Source organism: Pinus tabuliformis, chromosome 6 (genome assembly GCF_031772625.1).
Source record: "Pinus tabuliformis cultivar Carrire ecotype Pingquan chromosome 6, CPIR1, whole genome shotgun sequence".
Taxonomy (NCBI): Eukaryota; Viridiplantae; Streptophyta; class Pinopsida; order Pinales; family Pinaceae; genus Pinus; species Pinus tabuliformis.
In genome coordinates, this window is record NC_142292.1 from 1545158715 (window position 1) to 1545177727 (window position 19013).

At 38.2% G+C, this 19013-nt stretch overlaps 1 protein-coding gene across 1 annotated transcript; it reads left to right on the forward strand.

Annotated features, from left to right (window-relative positions):
• Positions 1–13445: 13445 nt before the first annotated feature.
• On the forward strand, positions 13446–14389 carry LOC149264619 (uncharacterized). Its single transcript, XM_089399972.1, has 2 exons — positions 13446–13916; positions 14012–14389. Exons 1-2 carry the CDS (start codon positions 13446–13448, stop codon positions 14387–14389), a joined length of 849 nt encoding a protein of 282 aa, XP_089256098.1.
• Positions 14390–19013: the final 4624 nt, after the last annotated feature.

The window sequence follows — 19013 nt, forward strand, 5'->3', positions numbered from 1 at the left end:
AATACATAGGGTTTAGGTTTTAGGGTTTCAGCTGTAGTGTTTGTCGCTTAGGGTTTAGGTTTTATAACACTTTAGTAAATTATTCTAATAAACGCTTAAATAAAAGCTACAAAACAATTTTTAAAATTTTATAAAATGATTAAGGTTTAGGGCATAGGGTTTAGGTTTTGGGGTTTATGGTTCAGGGTTTATGTTTTAGGAATTATAACAATTTAGTAAGTTATTTTAATAAAAAGTTAAAAAAAATTTACAAAGAACTTTTCAAAATGTTATAAAATACTTAGGGTTTAGGGTTTTGGGTTTAATTTTTAGGGTTTAAAACACTTTAGAAAATGACTTTAAGAAACACTTAAATGAAAGTTACAAAACGCTTTTTAAAATGTCATAAAATGATCAACATTTAGGGTTTGGGGTTTGGGGTTTGGGGTTTAGGGTTTAGGGTTCATGTTTTAGGATTTAGGGTTTATAAGGATTTAGTAAATTATTTTAATAAACACTTAAATAAAAGTTAAAGAACTCTGTTTAAAATGTTATAAAATGCTTAGGGTTTAGGGTTTAGGGTTTAAGGTTTAGGGTTTATGAGGGCTCAGTAAATGAATTTAATAAACAATTAAAATGTTATAAAATGCTTAGAGTTTAGGATTTAAGCTTTAGGGTTTAGGGTTTCACATTTGGGGTTTAGAGTTTAGGGTTTAGGGTTTAGGGTTTAGTGTGGTTTAACATTTATGGTTTATGGTTTATAAGACTTTAGTAAATGGTTTTAATCAAGGCTTAAATAAAAGTTACAAAATTCTTTTTAAAATTATATAAAATGCTTAGGGTTTAGTGTTTAAGGTTTGGCCTTTCGGATTTATGGTTTAGGGTTTACAAGACCCTAGTAAATGCTTTTAATAAAGACTTCAATAAAATTTCCAAAACACTTTTTAAACTATTATAAAATGTTTAGGGTTTTGGGTTTTTACTTAGGGTTTAGGGTTTAAGTTTTAGGGTTTATAACACTTTATTAAACACTTTTAATAAACACTTAAATAAAAGTTACAAATCTATTTTTAAAATGTTATAAAATGCTTAGGATTTAGGTTTTAGGGTTTAGGGTTTAGGGTTTTGGGTTTAGAGTTTAGGGTTTGGGGTTTATAACACTTGAGTAAATGCTTTTAATAAACCCCATGAAAACTAGTTATACATGCAATATAGATACGTAACCCATCAGTCATAAAATAGGATACATATTACTCAATTTGTGAGTATGCATAAGATGATATTACTTTAGATAATTATGAGTATCCCACATCTCTGTGGTAGATGTAATACGACCAGGTAGAGAATCCACATAATCCACAATCATCTCACATATTCATACATAATCTCAGCCTATTCCATATTTCTTTCGCTATTAACTCTTCTCTTAGATGTAAAAGAGGTCATATATATAATACTGACATCACATTCATAGTAACCCCTTAGAAAATGTAATCTAATTATGTGCAATATGCTAACCTACATGGGTATTAAAACTGTTAATTCATTTAATGTACTTCTACTAGTAACTTCACACTAGAAAGCCACATGCAAGTCGATCACGAGAAATCCAATGTAGTGACACTAGTATCAACAACTAATCACCATGAAACGACCATTTCTTATACACCTTAAATGTCACATACATAATACATATGTAATACATCATCTATACAACTCAGCTACATGGGTTAACCATAAATATAGAGATAAGAATCAACCATCAGCATTTTAACTTCATAATAAGTAAGGATTAATATATAACCCATACCATGCAAGTGAATCTCACCAGAGTAGAGGAAAACACCATTAAGTCTATTAATACATAAATCTATGTAATTCACGCGACCTTCTCATGGTGAGGAAACTTGGGAAATCATCTCATAGAAAAACTAGAACAATAACAAAAACTTATGAAAATATTCTCATAAACAAACTGGAAACTATAATTGAGAGTGAGAGTAAGAGTCAACATACAACCATTCCATGCAAGTGACACCAAACAAATCTCATTTGGAGGGAGGAGCACCACTGCCCAACCATGAATCACCTTTTATTTGCCCCAAGCCAAAGATCTTGCCAAGGATGAACTGTCCTCAATTGATTGATGCACTAGGTATTTAATACCTTCTCTCATGATTTAGTTACCTTTAGCAGTGTACAACTTTATGGAATTTTTCCATTTTCCTAGGTCTTATCTAAAAAAGCTTGTCTTTATCTCCCATGATGCTTTTCCACATAAAAGATTTCTTTTATCTCTCGCAAAGATTTTATGTCTGATGGATCTTTATCTCCCATCCATCTAATGGATATCAAATCCATCCAAACTTACCTAGAATCACATCTAGAAGATTATCATGAAAGATTCATCTCTATCCCATTCCTCATGGGATTTGGAAAGCATCTCCTCTCTCTTGGTGCTCCACCCTCCAAGTGGTTCATTTTATTAATTTATTTAATAATACATCTGCTTTTCATATTATATATCACCTAGATTTTCTCTTCTTAGGTGTAGAATATTTTAACCCACTAAGGAGGGTATCAAACATAGCTTTTCTTAGCTTATGTTTACAAAATTTGATACACAAGGGAGGATATCACACCTAGATTTAACTTAGCTTAGGTTTACAATAATGTAGTGCACAAGGGAGGGGTGTTACAATGAGATAGAGGGAGAGAGATAAATGCATAAATATTGAGAGATGGTGAGAATGGAATTCAATAGGAGGGAGTTACATGGGAGAGATAGAGAGGTGGGGTATTAAACAAAAGGAGAGAGAGGAAAAACATTATAGGGAGGAAGAGAGTGGTTGAGAGAGTTGGAGAGAGAGAGATAGTGTGTGAGAGAGTGAAAGAGGGAGAGGGGGAGTGGGAGGGGGAGATGGTATGAGGGAGGGGGGGAGTGGGAGGTGGAGATGCTATGTGAGAGAGAGAGAGAGAGAAAGAGAGAGAGTGCGAGGGATGAGAAGAGGGGTAGTTGGTGGTAGGGAGGTGGGGTTGAGGGTGAGAGATAGAGGGGGAGAAGGAAAGTGATGGAGAGAGAGAGAGAGAGAGGAAGGGAGAGGGGTAGACTGGGAGTGACTGGGGGTGGTTCAACTTGAGAGGGAGAGTGAGAGAGTGGAGATGTGAAAAGATAGAGAGAGAGAAAGGAAAGAAGAGTAAAAGAGGGAGAGAGGGCAGGGTAGGGTGAGGTGAGAGAGAGATAGAAAGAGAGTGAGTGGGGGAGGAGAGATAGGGAGAAAGAGAGGAAGGGGGGGTGGAGAGAGGGAAAGAGAGTGAGAAAGGGAGAGTAAGAGATGGTGATAATGGGAGTGAGAAGGGTGTAGGAGAGAGAGAGGGGAGGGGAGAGGGTAGTTGAAGAGAGAGGAGGAAGATGGTTAAGAGAGACAGAGAGAGAGAGGAGATATTTGGATAGGGGAAGAGGGAGAGAGAGTGAGAGAGGGGGAGAGATTGAGCGAGAGGGAGGAAGGGTGGGAGATAGAGAGATGTGGAGAGTAGGTGAGGTGGAGAGAGAGAGAGAGAGAGAGAGAGAGAGAGAGAGAGAGAATCAGAATGGGAAGGAGGGAGGTGGAGGGGAGAGAGAGTGAGGGAGGGTAAATGGACAGAGAGAGGAATAGAGAGTGGAAGGGAGGGAGGGAGGGAGGGTGGACCAAAAGGGATGGAGGGTGAGAGGGTGTAGAGATGATTAGAAAGAGTGAGGGAGGGAGAGAGGGAGTGTGGGTGAGGGAGGTAGATAGGGAGGGATGGAGAGAGAGAGGGAGAGAGAGAGAGAGAGAGGATTAGGGAGAGGGGGAGTCGGAGGGAGGGAGGCAGTGGGGAGAGAGCAGGGAGGTGAGTGGTAGGCAAAGAGAAAGTGAGTGAGAGTGGTATGGGAGAGAGAAAGAGGGTGTGAGTGATAGAGATATATAAGAAGAGAGATCAAATTAGGTAGAGAGGGATAAAGAAAGGGACGTAGACAAAGAGATAGAGAGAGAGAGATAAGAAAACTGAAGGGAGTTGGCAGGGAGGAAGCAAGGAATGGAGTGCAGGGGAGGTGAGTGGTAGGAGGTTGAGGGAGTAAGGTGGGAGGTATGGAGTTAGGGGTAGAGGGGGAATGTGATAAAGAGAGAGAGTGAGGGAGAGGAGTAAATAGGGAGGGAGGTAAAGAAGAAGGGAGAGAGGCATATAGATAGAGGGGGAAGAGAAAGACTGAGTGAAGGAGGGAGGGAGGGGGAAAGAGACAGATAAAGAGAGAGAAATAGTGAATGGGGATGATGGTATATGGAAAAAGATGAGAATAGAGGGAGGGAGAAAGAGAGACAGATGAGAGAGTGTAATAGAGAGTGGGGAGGTGGATAGGAATGTCGGGAGTATGATGGAGAGAATCTTATATGGGAAGACGAGGAGTTGGAGGGAGGTAGAAAAGAGAGAGAGAGAGAGGAGGGAGGTGATATATAGATAGAGAAGAGGAGATGGAGAGTGGTAGGGGTTGAGAGAAATAGGGAGAAAATGATAAATATAGACAAGAAGAGAAAGTGAGTGAAGTAGAGATGGCAGAAGAAAAAAATATAGACAAGGAGATAGAGAGGGAGGGAAGGAGAGAATAAAGGGGGGAGAGAGTTGGCAAAGAGAGTAAGAGAGGTATAAAGGAAGGTATGGATTGAGGGAATGGGAGGTGAGTGGTCGAGGGAGAGACGGGGGGGGGGGGGGGGGTTAGAGGTAGGGAGAGAGATGTAGGGAGTGAGCAGTAGATGGAGCATGTGAAAGAGGGAGAAAGAGTGAGGGAGGGAGAAGGTGGAGAGAGAGGGAGTGAGGGAGATAAACATATATAGAGAGGGGGGGAGAGGTAGAAATGTAATGGAGAGTTACAAGGGGCAGAGATATAGGGAGTGAGTGAGGGAGGGAGGATGGGAGGATAGGAGAGAGATAGAGATAGAGATAGAGAGAGAGAGAGAGAGAGAGAGAGAGAGAGAGAGAGAGAGAGAGAGAGAGAGAGAGAGATGTGTGTGGGGAAGGAGGGAGAGAGAGGGGGAGAGAGAAAGTGGAAGAGATAATGGGGAGGGAGGTAGAGGGATGGAGAGGAGGAGAGGAGGCAAAGAGAGAGATAGAGTGGGGGGGTTGATTAGTAGTTAGAGATAGGGACGGGGTGAATATTAGGTAGAGATCGTGTGAGAGAGAGACGAGGTAAATGGTAGGGAGAGAGAACACAAGAGATATATAGGATCAATGGTACGGGGGATGTTGAGAGATGTAGTGGTTAATGGTAGGGAAAGAGAGAGAGAGAGAGAGAGATGAAGGGGTTATTGGTAGGTGGAGAAAGAATATAGCTTCTTGAAGAATTAGGAAAAATCACTGCCTAATTATTTACTTGTACCACCTCTTGAAAAATTAGGAAAAATGACTGCGTAATTATTCAGACTTTTACTACCTCTTTTATTTGTGAAAGAATAAATTAATCGAGAGTATGATTATTCTATCAAATTCCATATCTTTATTAAAGGTCAACCACTAGATAATAACAGTAAATATTGTTTTGATTTTTTTTTTGTCCAAAGGTCAATCACTGCGTCATATGTCTGCTAAATTATAATCATAAACAATTCATATATGATTGGTATTTTCGTTGAAAGTTTCATTTTTACAACAAACTTGCTTTATGACCTCATTGCAGACTTCTATTAAGGATTATGTCAACATTTTATTAACTTCATAGCATTATGTGCTATTACATTATTAATAAACATTAGTATTATAACATTAATATTAAGAATATTAAACATTATTGAATTTTGTCTTCAATTTGTAATAAAGATTATTATTATTGAGTATTTTCTTTTGATATAATTGCTTTTTATTTTTATTTAAAGAAAACATCAAAAATTGATTAATCTTATTTTTTTAAAATCATCAAAATTTGATTAGGTTTTTATGATTTTTGGGTTGTTAATCTATCTTTTTATCATTAAAGAAAATGAGTCTGAACCAATTACAAGTTAGTCGCTATTGTTAAAATATATATGCATAATAGGAATGGTTTAAAATATTTATTTCAAGTTTTTATTATATAACTTATAATACTAATGGTTTGAAATATTTATTCCATGTCTTTTATTATAGTGCACTGTTGCATTATGAAGATGCCCCATTGTCTTTGCATTGTTGCATTATGCAAACAGTAACAGTCTCTGTGTTATTTGTTCTACTTATTTCTTGACATTACATTGTGTGATTACTCTTTCCACTTGAACCTTATTTCTTGACATTACATTGTATGGTTACTCTTTGCACTTGAAATTATTCAGAGTATTTCTTTCTTGGATAGTTTTGTTCATAATTTGTAATGGTTTTGTGGTTTCTAATATAATTATCCTATATGAACATATTTTTTTGGTATTAATATAATTAACCTATATGCACATATTCCATTTTAAATAAAATGTACAAAGGATTTACTTATTCTGGGATACTCTAAACTACTAGAAATGTATATTGCAAATGTGTGTAATTCACTCTATTGTCTACAACCACTACTTTGCATTTTGGTTCTTAGGGTTAAACATCACTTTTGCTTTTAGGGTTTATCTTTCTTTTGTTTGAGCTTTTATGCTTCCTTGGGATAATTCATGTAATCCATTATATTCTTTCCATTGGGTAAGTCTACAACCACTACTTTGCATTTTGGTTCTTAGGGTTTAGAAATTTTTTTCTTGTAGGTTTTAAGTTTCCCTTGGAATTTTTAATGACAACTAGGAGAGTTTGAATAACTTTTATGGCTTTTTTTTGGAAACTTACACCATGTATGGAACCCTACAAATATTTGTAGAGGAACCTCATGGAATGTAGAGTGCATTAATGTGTTTTGATTTGTAGGAAAGTAAAAATCAGATTGCATATTTGTACAAGAACCTCATGGAGTGTAGAGTGCATCAATATACTTCAATTTGTAGGAGAGTAAAAATCAGCATGTAAGAAGGAAATTTTATTGTGGTTATGAACTTCAATATGATGAAGTGTAGGAGAGTAAAAATTAGAGTGTAAGAAGGGAATTTTATTGTGCTTATGACCTTTGATATCATGAAGTGTAGAGTACATCAATCTAATTCAATTTGTAAGAGAGTAAAAATTAGGGTGCAAATATTATAAATCATGTTGAATTTTTTATTTAATATAGTTATTAGGTATTTTTGAACATGTAGAAATTTAATTTAGGAAAACTAATTCATGCATAAACATATTTCATCCATGGAAATAAGAATCAGAAATTATAAATGTAACCACATAATAAATAAAAGGAATATATTAATATATTAATTAATTTTTGTTTTTTTTAATATTTCATCCATAGAAATAAGAATCAAAATTATAAATATAACAATATAGTAAATAAAACGAATAATATATTAAGTAATTTTTTTTAAAGTATCATTGGCTTAAAAAGTAGTAGATTTTTTTTTATTATCTTTAGACTCAGAGAGGGAAGAATCAAATTCACACAGAGGTTAAAGAAATAGTTATTTATGTAAAGATAAATTAATTAATTATTTGCTATTAAAATTTTTAGAATTCACAAACTGTGTCATACAACAAGGTATGTTAATAAAGAGAAAATAATTAACAATTTGTTACCAAAATATTTAAAAATTACAAATTGTATAAATTGTTCTAGAACCATTAATTAAAAGAGACTACAAATTGATTATAAAATTATTTATTTAAGTAAGAGTAAAAGATTTTCTAATTTATTATCTTTAAATTCAAAAAGTGAATAATCAACTTCACAAGTACATTGTCTATGAAATCTTTTTATTTTGGGCAATTTAAATTTTATGACAAAAAACTGAAATTTGTATTTAAAGAAAAATCATGAAATGAAATATATTAATAAAGGAAAATTATTAATAATATGTTATCAAAATCTTTAAAATTTAAGAACTGCATAACTTGACTTTCCATAATAATTAATTATAACCTTCCTTTTTTTCCTAATCTAGTCTTTCCATTTCACATTTTTCCCTTTTAGTTAGAGTTTCCTCATTTTGCATGCACTTATATAAGTTTCCACATTGCTAAATCTTCATAGGTTTTTTTATTTTAATTTAGTTTATCTAAATTGAGAGATATTAACAAAACTGGTTATAAATATGAATGATCGATGAAATAAATCGATTTCAATATGAAATTATGTTAGGTTCTAATTGCATTAAAAGAATATCCCATGGATATAAATATGATTTAAGTGATATATTTGTATACAAAAATAGAGGAGGCTGCGATGGAAAAGATGCGCAATTTCTCAAAACAACTTCTAAAAATAATATAAATATTATCGGTTTGTTTGGTTGTATGTCCATTTTCATGTACAATTCGTGTTGCATAATAAGTTCAGGCAACATTTTAGTGAAGTGCAGGCAATTATACTATCCCTCCAAGTGCTACTGAACAAACGCTTTCTGGGGGCTTCTTCTGCAGTTTAGGCTTCTGGAAAACCCCAAGGAGATTGATATTTGAAGTGGGATAGAGATACTTACTGCCATCTTAGAAGTAATCCGACATCACAACGCCTTGGAAAAGCTCCCTGGGAATACTTGGAGAATGGATCCAAGTCGAAACCATCATAACATTCCTACATGAATTCTCCATACCTGATTATTTCCATGGGATCAAGCAGCCCTTTCCAATGTTGACACCCCGTATTTCCCTGCATATCTGTCATTTTCCTCTCAGGCTTTTACGTCCAACACGGTCGACACAGACTCCATCTCTGTGCTTCTGAGGAGCAGTGGCATTTCTTTCTATCTTGTTCATTAAATTGCGGCGACAAAATCTTATATGTTCATTTAAAAACCAAAAATCCTTAGCAAACAATAATAAGGAATTTATTAGATTTAATTTTACTAATGATAACTAATGACTTCATAAAATTTATTATGAAATACTAGTAAAGTATTAACACTTTATCTATTTCATTGAAAAACCTAAGTAGATTAAAAAATACTAAACAGTAAACGTTAAATATATTGCCATATAAAAATTAATCTTTAAATGTGTTGATGTTCAATGTTATTTTGATTAAATTTTTCCGTTGCTATCACTAGTAATATTTAATTGAAAATTAACGATGTTTGCATTAAGAATAATCTTAGGTAAAATGTATTTGTTCAAAAGAGACGAGAAAGCTAAAAAAATAGAATTGATAACTGTGAATTTTCATGTAATATATTATTAAATTAAATCTCACCATGTTATTATTTTTTAAAGTCATTTCTCAATAACCCACCCTGCCCTTTTCCTCGTTTTCATATCAATATTTGTCACCAAAATAGTTTATTCCTTATTTCAAGGAGGTGATGTGCTCATTGAGTTTAATCCTTTTCCAGCTCAGAGCATGGCTTTTATTATTCGATAATGTGAATTACACGCTGAGCTTAATTCCTTATTTCAACGGTATATTGTGCTCATAGAATTTAATGTTTGTCCACCTGAGATCTAGGCTTTTATGATTCAATAAGTTAAACTGAACCACTAGACATCTAATTCTTGTGTAGGAACTAGATCATCGATCATCCCTTATGTATAACGCCGATGCGTTTGTAGGGACGCGCTATCTATTTCATGCGATAGAACCACTACATAGCACTGATTGATCATGTGTTTTACCCAATAGGATTTAAATACCTGATAAAATTTTGGGTCGCACTTAACTGTTTACACCAAATTCCTGTAGTTCCCATTAAGAATCCAATCCCAATATTTCTGGAATTACAACTATAATTATCTATATGAAATGCTAAAGACTATCCTTATGGTCAAAAGAATATTTTGTTCATGCTAAAGGCTAAAGAACGTTAGACTCGTTATTTTAAGTATCCCAAAATTATGAAGTCTCCAATCTGCATCGAGACTTAGGCTTCTTATAAATTGATGTTGGTATTTACAGATCATTTAATTTAATTTAATTTATATGATTATCATAATTATATATCATATTAAAAACATTTTTTTAATAATTTTTATTTATATTATATTAATATTTTTTAATAATGTATTTTATTTAATTTATAACTATTTTTTATATCTAAATAAATAAATATAAGCTTACATTATATATCATCTTTTCGTTATAAACTAATGGAATTTAAAATTATTGCTCTTAAGAGACAACTCATATGCATAACGTATATAATTTTTAAAATCTTAAAATAAGAAGCATGACGTTTTGAATAATAAAACATTCTTAAGCGTAATTGACTGATTTTATTATATATCCAATTAATAAGAATAATGAATTATTACCAATATAAGTTAGTTTTATGTTTTTGAAAAAACGGCTAAAGAATGTAGGGCATATATGAGTTATTTGTATGTTTTGTATTATTTTTTCATCTTATAAGATATGGTTTTTTAATTTTAACGAAACAGGGATTTACTGTATATATGAGTTATTTTTATCTGGATGTAAATTGTATGATTTTTTTTTAATTAATTATCTATATATATATATATATATATTAAAAAACTATATTAGTTTGAAAATATTTTACTTTTAATTTTAGTTGAAAAATTAAATTTATTTTAAATATAAGAGTTTATGTAATTGAGAATCAAACTAGGAATAGGTTTCGAAAGTAGGAGCCGAAGGAGGTCTTACAACTGGACGAAGGAAGATGGAAGCACAGGGTTTTTTTGAAGAGGTTTCCGCACGGTTTACCTTGGCGGCCATGGCTGAGCTTTGGGAGCTGGATGTTGTGGGCCCGAAGTCGTTGGTGTCTTTAGAATTTTGCTTTATTTTTGGCATGAATGGAGTCTGGACTAGGTGAAGCGCGGGAGTGGCATTTTGAAAAGGAGTCGCTAGAAATTGAACCGACGCCCGAAGACCTCCTCGCCTGTTGGGGACTTGAAGAGTCCGAGGAGAACCTGCAATATTTCTTTCCGAAGCAGTTAGGGAAGCCAATAAGCTTGGAAAAGGCAGTGGAAGCAGGAGTAAAGGAAAAAGATGCCATTGAACGGAGAACTCAGAAAAATATAATGCGGAAAGGATTATCTTCAAGCTCTGCTAGGCCCTCGACTATAGAAGAGGCGGGAAGGGAGTTGAATGAATCAGGAAAAGAGGGACAAAACCAAAGTCGCTTTCCAGCATCGGCAGGTGGGGGTTCTAGGATGGCTGAGGAGCTAAATGAAGGAACCTATCCTCAGCCTGAAAGGTGTTCTGAGTCGTTTGAGGTAGTAGAGAGAGAAGACAAGATGGAGGAAGTGGGTGGAAAGAGGAAGAAGTCCAAAATCTTTAGGAAAAAGGTGGAGCGACCTAGCTGTGTTTTTGGAGTGGATATCCACATAGACCGGGCGCTGGAAGCGTCGTAAACCCTTCTAGTTGGCAGAGTCCGTGGAAGGAAGTTCTCGGTGGCCTTCATTAAGCACTGGGCTCTGGCTGAATGGAAAGAAGCTCCGGGTCAACTAGAAGAGATTAAGATGCTTGAAAGAGGTTGGTTCTGTATTCGGTTTGGGTAAACGGAGCATGTCGAATCGGTGTTGGCAAAGCACTGGAGCCTAGGGAAGAGACCTATCTTATTCAGGAAATGGTCGCCTCTTTTCGATGCCCAAAAAGAAAAAATAGAGGAGTTTCCAGTCTGGGTCAAACTAATGGGTCTTCCTATTACATTCTGGACTGACTCGGCCTTCTCCTCAATCGGAAACACACTGGGTAAGTTTCTTGACTCAGATAAATCTTATTTACACACTCACGATTGGAGCGCTGCCCGCCTTATGGTAAGTTTAAACCTCAAAGAAGGTCTGGCGGATGCTATGCTTCTGAAGTATCGCGGTCTAGAGTTTATCCAGACCCTGGACTACGAAAACCTTCCTTTTAGATGTCATCGATGTCAATTTTATGGACATCTGGCTCGGGAATGCCCTCTTGGCCATCATCGACATCGAAGGCAGAGGAAAAGTGGGAGTAAGCTAGAGGAAAAGGAAAAAAAGAAGATAACCTCTCAGAAGGAAGAGGTTCAGTTCAAGGAGGCCGAAGTTTTGGCAAGCGTTCAGGTGCTGGGTCCGGAGCACATGGGGGGAATTGGAAATGTTCAGCCTGTGGTGATAGCTAGTGCTTTTGTATCAGCTCAGCTCTCTACATTCGGCTTCTTAGCAGTCCCTGTAATGGATGAATCGAATCAGGATTGTCCTCTCCACCCTCAATCCTCCTCCCCTCACTTTTCAAGCGTTCTGCAGGTTTCTAGTAGTGGTGAGGTAGGTCTGTTATGTCAACTCTCAAACGATATGCCAGACTTGAAGATGGGACTAGCCCCATCAGATAGTGTTATAATGACGGTTCAATCTTCTCCTACTCATGTTTTTACTCTTGCTAGAGATGGAGGCCTTGAACCTCATTACAACCTAAGACCCTTAGCCACCAGGAAAGGGAAAGGACTGGTAGTAGGCAGTTTGGCAATGGATGAGGTGTCCATAGGTCCGAGGAAGTTAAGAGGGATGAAATCAGATTTGTCAAAGGCAAATTTGAAGGCTATTATTGATATTGCTGGAGGGAAGCAGATGTCCCTACTAGGGGTGCTTAGAGAAAAGCAATCACCCCCTGATATTTTTAGATGATCATTTTATCCTATAATTGCAGGGGTCTTGCTAGTATCCCCAAAAAACTAGCTCTCAAGGATCTGGTCAGGTCCAACAAACCTGATATTCTTTTTCTTCAAGAAAATCTTGGGAAAGGAGATAAAATTATAGGCTGTCTTCATAAGCTTCTGCCGGGTTGGAGTTTTCATGCAATGGATGCAAATGGACATTCGGGAGGTGTGGTTCTGGGGGTTTAATGTGAAGGTGGCGTGTGAAATCTCCTGCTGGGGATCAGAAAAAGTTTTGGCGGTGGAACTTTTCTTCAACGAACTCTGCATTCCCTTTCTTTTTCTTAATATCTATGGTCCTATTTCGGAGCGGGAGAAGTTCTGGAACTCTTTCTTCGCTAAGTCTTTTTTGGCGCATCCAAATCTTATTATTGGTGGAGACTTAAATTTTTCTCTGGGCCTAACTGAATCTTGGGGGCCAACGCCAGAGTTGATCCCCTCTCTGCATTCTTCCATCAGAAATTGGTCTCGTCACCTCTCGTGGATGTTGCCCCTTCAAAGTTGCGTCCCACTTGGAGGAACCACACAATAGGAGATGACTGGATCGGGAAGAAACTAGATCATTTTTTGATAAGTGATCTGCTGGCTGAGAAATTACAGGCGTTTAGGCATTGGGTTGGAGATGGTGGTCTCTCAGATCACTTACCGGTTTTCATGGAAGTGAAGGGAGATCTAACCAAGCCAGGTATTCCTTTTAAATTTAACTCCTCTTGGCTTTTGGATGCATCATACACTAGTTTTTTTCATAATACTTGGAGGAAAGCTGTTGTCAATGAAAATGAGAATCGAAGTCAGCTTTTTATGGAAAATTTATAAAGGATGAAGGCCGCCTCCAAACTCTGGGCTCTCCAAAAGAAGCTGAAGGAAGAAGAATCAATGCAAGCTTTTAACTCAGAACTCGCCCTCCTTGAAGATCCAGATAGTTTTGGCTATGGTACAGGCGAGTCTCGAATGAGAATTCATGAGTTGGAGATGGAAAGAAGGAGAATTCTTCAGCTCAGGGAGCATAGCTGGTGTCTTAAAAGCAGAGTGATCTGGTTACAGGCAGGGGATGAAAATTCCAAGTTTTTTCAGAATTATGCCAAAGGGAGAAAAAACTCAAACACAATATGGGAAATGAAGAAAGCAAATGGTGAATTAGCGCTTTCCTTCGAAGAGCTGGCCACTGAGGGGGTTAATTATTTTAAACACCTCTTTAAAGCTCGAGACGAAGCCTCAATTGTAGAAGTTATAAGGGTTGCCCAAATTTTCCCAAGATTTATAGAGGAGGAATACAATGACTCTCTCATGGTACCTATTTCTAAAGAGGAGGTTGAAACATCCTTAAATCTATGCAAAAGGACAAAATCCCTGGCCCGGATGGCTGGACAGTTGAATTCTTCCAGCATTTCTTTGAATTTATTGGAGATGAGTTAGTGGATGTAGTGGAAGAATCCAGACATTCAGGTTCTATCTATCAGCCCTTTAATGCTACATTTCTAGCACTCATTCCCAAATCTAATCTTCCTGGTTCTTTTGACGATTTCAGGCCTATTTCTTTGTGTACATGTGTTTACAAAATTATTGCTAAAATCATTGATTTCAGGCTAAAACCTTTCCTTTCTAAAAATTTTTCTCAGGAGAAGTTTGGCTTTTTAGATGGCAGGCAAATCCATGAATCTATGGGAGTTGCCCAAGAAACGCTCCATAGTCTTAAAGCTGGAAAGAAAAAAGGAGTCGTTGTGAAAATAGATTTATCGAAGGCTTACGACAGAATTAGCTAGCTATATCTCATACTTTTGTTAACTCATCTGGGCTTCAGATTCGAATTTGTAAGATGGATTATGAGCTGTGTTTCATCTTCTTCCATAGATGTCCTGATTAACAGAGCAGCCTCGAGTTTCTTTAGCCCTGAACATGGCCTGCACCGTGGTTGTTCGCTCTCTCCCCTCTTGTTTTTACTGGCAGCAAATGGTATCAGTAGTTTGATTCAAGAAGCAAAAAGACAAGGATCTCTGAAAGGAATCGAAGTTGCTCCAAATTTCTGGGTCACTCACCTCCTCTTCGTGGATGATATAATACTCTTCAGCAATGGCAGCCTCGAGGACTGTAGGACACTCAAGAGGATCTTGGACCTCTTTCTGAAATCTACTGGCCTATGCATAAATGAGAGAAAATCTACTCTTACTTGCTCAGGTCTGGCTAGAGAGGAGATGCGAAGAGTGGCTTTGGTTCTGAATTTTGAAGTTAAATCGCTAGAGGATTCCTTTAAATATCTGGGGTTCTATCTGAAACCATATAATTATAGGATAAAAGATTGGCAGTGGATCCTTGCAAAATTGGAATCGAAACTGAAACATTGGAGCCACAAGTGGCTCTCTCGGGCAGGTAGGCTTGTTTTAATTAAATAAGTTCTGATGGCAATCCCAGTCTACTGGGCTAGCCTGACCTGGGTGCCCAAAGGAATTCTAAAATCTATTGAGAAATTATGCAGCAGTTTTCTGTGGGCGGGGTCTAAGTCTGACAGAGTTACCCCGTCAATCACTTGGGACAAAATAGCTCGCCCTAAAGAGTGGGGAGGCTGGGGTATAAAAAACCTTGCTTGCTTCTCTCAATCACTCACAACAAAGTTGGCTTGGAGGATCATTACTACGGAAAATTTGTGGACTGTTGTGACTAAAAGGAAATATATAGATCCATTAACAACGTTAGATTGGATTAGACTGCCGCAAAAGTCATCCAAAAACTCCTTGGTGGTCTGGAAAGCAGTGGTTGCATCTGTTAACATCATAGAGAAGGGTTTGGCACGGTATGTGGGAGATGGAACTCAGATCCGTTTGGGACGAGATCCCTAGATAGGCTGTTCAGAGGGATTTACACTATCGCAGGGATTGGACACGGCTTTAAAATACAGGGGCCTATACACTCTAAACCAGGTAGCTGATCCTCGGGCTTCTTCCATTTGGAATCAAGGGTGGCTTCAAGGAAGAGATTTAAATTTGATTGATGATAGGTTGGAGGAATGGGATAGGTATGCAAGGGACATCCTCAACTCCTCAGTCAGGTTATCTGACTCCCCGGATGAGCTAAAATGGTTTTTTGCTCAGAATGGTTTTTATTCTCCAAAGGCAGGTTACAAATGAATGATGTTTCAAAATGGTTGGGAGAATTCAGATTGGTGGGCTAAATCGTTATGGAAGTTAAAAGGACCAGCTAAATCTAAATTTTTCTTCTGGTGTGTCCTACTCCAGAAAGTTCCTACGTGGGATTTCCTTTAAAGAAAATGTAGGATTGGTCCTAATAGATGCCCTCTATGTAAAGACAGTGCTGAAACAGTTCAACATCTATTTCTTCTTTGCCCTTTTAATTCCAGCCTTTGGGCCGAAATGCTAAGCATGATAAAGGTCCCTTATAGATGGGAAGGGCAGGGGCTCTTAAAGGCCTGGCAGAGATGGTGGAATGATTCCTCAAATGAAAGAGAAAGAACCATTCCGTTACCCATCACATGGGGGACTTGGCTAGCTAGAAATCAAGTTATTTTCAAGGATTTTGTCTTCCCTATTGGAAGACTTGCTGCAGAAGGAGCTGCCATTTATGAAAGCATTCCTATACCTCAAGCTCTTTCCCCTTCCAGAGCTGTGTGTCAAGAACTCATTAGATACTCTATGTCGTGGGCTTATTTTGATGGGGCTTCGGATATTAATGGTCGATGCGGGGCTGGCTTGATCATCCACTTTTCAAAGGAGAAGGTTGTTAAAGCTTCAATAGGTCTGGGATAGGGCTCAAACAATTTTGCCGAATTGAAAGCTCTACATCTCCTTCTCAGCTGGCTTATTCTTAGAAATGTGAGAGAAGCTCAGATCTTAGGGGACTCCATGAATGTTGTGAAGTGGTTTAATGGGGCTTATCGTTGCAGCAATCTTACTCTGTTTACTCTGTTCAGAGAAGTTTCTCGCCTTAGGAGTTGCTTCATGGAGATCTCTCTTAGTCACATCTACCGGGAAAGGAATTTTGATGTGGACCGTCTTTCTAAAGCAGGAGTTAAGCTTGAGATGGGGACGTGGTCTGTCTCGGAGGCTGAAAATGGGGTGGTTCGATCAGTCGAACAACCCATCTTTGTTTAATTCATCATCTCAGTCCTTTGGTCCTTGTAAATAATCGTTTTGTTTCTGCTCTTCTCTTTGTTCTTCTTCACTCTGTATTTTCCCTGCCATTTTCTTGGGCTGCTTTCCCCTTTTGTGGAAGCCCGGGCAGCTGTTAGCCTTTCTCTTTTTCTCTGTAGCACACGAATCCTTAAAGTTTTTACTGTGGATTCCAGTGGCATTTCTCTCTGATCGTGTGGCAGTTGTTTCCCGCGTGAACATGTTTCCTGCGAAGCGTGGTTCTGGAGGAGGTTTCTTTCTTGTGGTAGCTTGCTTTGTTTATCAGCGAGCAGGCTTGGCAGTCGGCTGAGACTTTCCCCGCTTGCTGGTGGATACAGTCTCTGTGTTATGCTTACATATCATATGTAACCCCTTTTTTTAATAAAAGGATTGTCTTTTTCTGTGGAAAAAAAAAAGAGTTTATGTAATTAGTTTTATATTATTTATTTATTTGTTTAAATTTTTTGAAAATGTTAAATTTTAAATAATTTTTTTTATAAAAAAAACAATTTGAATTTTTAGTTTGAGGAAGTTTTTATTTTATAAGGTATTTATGTTTCTTGGTTTCCAATTACCACTAGATATTATAAATGGTGTTCTAAAATTTGATTTTGTAAATTAGATTTTTTTTGAGGATATGAAAATTATTTTTGAAATTTATCTATGTTTGAGATATAAAATTAGAAAATGTATATCTAGATTTCATATCAATTTTAAATTTAATTGAGAGAGAGAGAGAGTTGGGGGCTGGGGACAAAGTGTGAAGGGGATAGAGTGTTAAAGGGAGAAAACGAGCGAGGAAGTAGGGGGGAGTGAGAGAGAGAGGGAGGGAGAGAGATGGGAGGGCTGAATTATAGGGGGAGAGGGAGAGGGTGGCAAGGGCGGAGGAGAAAAGGGGAGGGAGGTAGAAAAGGAGAGAAAGGAGGATGGGGCAAAGCGGGTAGAGAGAGAGGAACAAAAGGAGAGGGAGAAAGATATAGCTAGAGAGGGAGATAGAAGGGAAGGGAGAGCAGGTCAAGAGAGAAAGAGGGGGTGGGTAGAGAAAGAGGGAGGGAGAGGGATGGGGATGAATGGTAGGGAGAGAGGGAGAGTAGGAGAGGAAGGAAGAAGGAGAGAGGGAGTGAGCGAGAGAGAGAGAGAGGGAGTGAGGGAGAGAAGGATAAGGGGAGAGGTGGAGAGAGAGGAAGGGAGGGTGAGAGAGAGGAAGGGAGGGTGAGAGAGAGGGGATGGGTAGAGATAGAAATAGAGTGAGAAAGGGGGACATAGGGTGTAGGGGAGAGATTAAGAGAGGGAGAGAGAAAAAGAGAGACTGAGGGCAAGAGGTGAAGTGAGAGGGAGATAGGATGAGAGAGAGAGGTAGTGAGAGGGAGAGCCAAAAAGAGAGAGTGAGAGAGAGGTGGAGTGGGAGGGGGAGAGGGTGAGAGAGAGACAGAGAAAGAGAGATTGGGAGAGGGGGAGTGGGAGGTAGGTGGGGGATAAAGAGAGGGAGAGAGAGGGAGAGGGCTAGAGAGCGAGGGAGAGTGAAAGGATGGAGAGGTGGGGTAAGAGAGAGAGAGAGAGAGAGAGAGAGAGAGAGAGAGAGAGAGGGAGAAGTGCGGGGGGGAGTGGGAGGGAAAGACAATGATAAAGAGGGAGGGAATGAGAGAGAGGAAGACAGGAAGGGAGAGGTGCATGGAGGGAGAGAGGTATGGAGAGGGAGTGGGTTGAGAGTTGGATATATAGAAAGAGGGAGGGAGAGCTAGAGGTGGAGAGAGAGAGAGAGAGAGAGAGAGAGAGAGAGAGACAAAGAAATAAAGAGTGAGAGATGGTGAGAAGGGAATTCGACAGGAGGGAGGTGTAGGGGAGAAAGACAATTTCATAAAGTGTGAAATATTGTGAGAGGGGAAGTCGACAAGAGGGAGGTGCAGGGGATAGAGAGAGGTGAAGCATTATAGGGAGGAAGAGGGTGATTGAGAGAGGGGAGAGAGAGAGAGTGAGTGAGAAAGTGATATATGGAGAGGGGGTGTGGGAGGGGGAGATGGTATGAGAGAGAGAGAGAGGGAGTGGGATGGGGAGATGGTATATGAGAGAGAGAGAGAAAGATAGACATGGGGAAAGGGTTAGTGGGTGGCAGGGAGGTGGGGTAGAGGAAGAGAGATAGTGGGGGAGAAGGAAAGTGATGGAGAGAGAGAGAGAGAGAGGAATGGAGAGGGGTAGATATGGAGTGATGGAGGGTGGTTTGACTAGAGTGGGAGAGTGAGAGAGTGGAGAGGGGAATAGAGAGAGA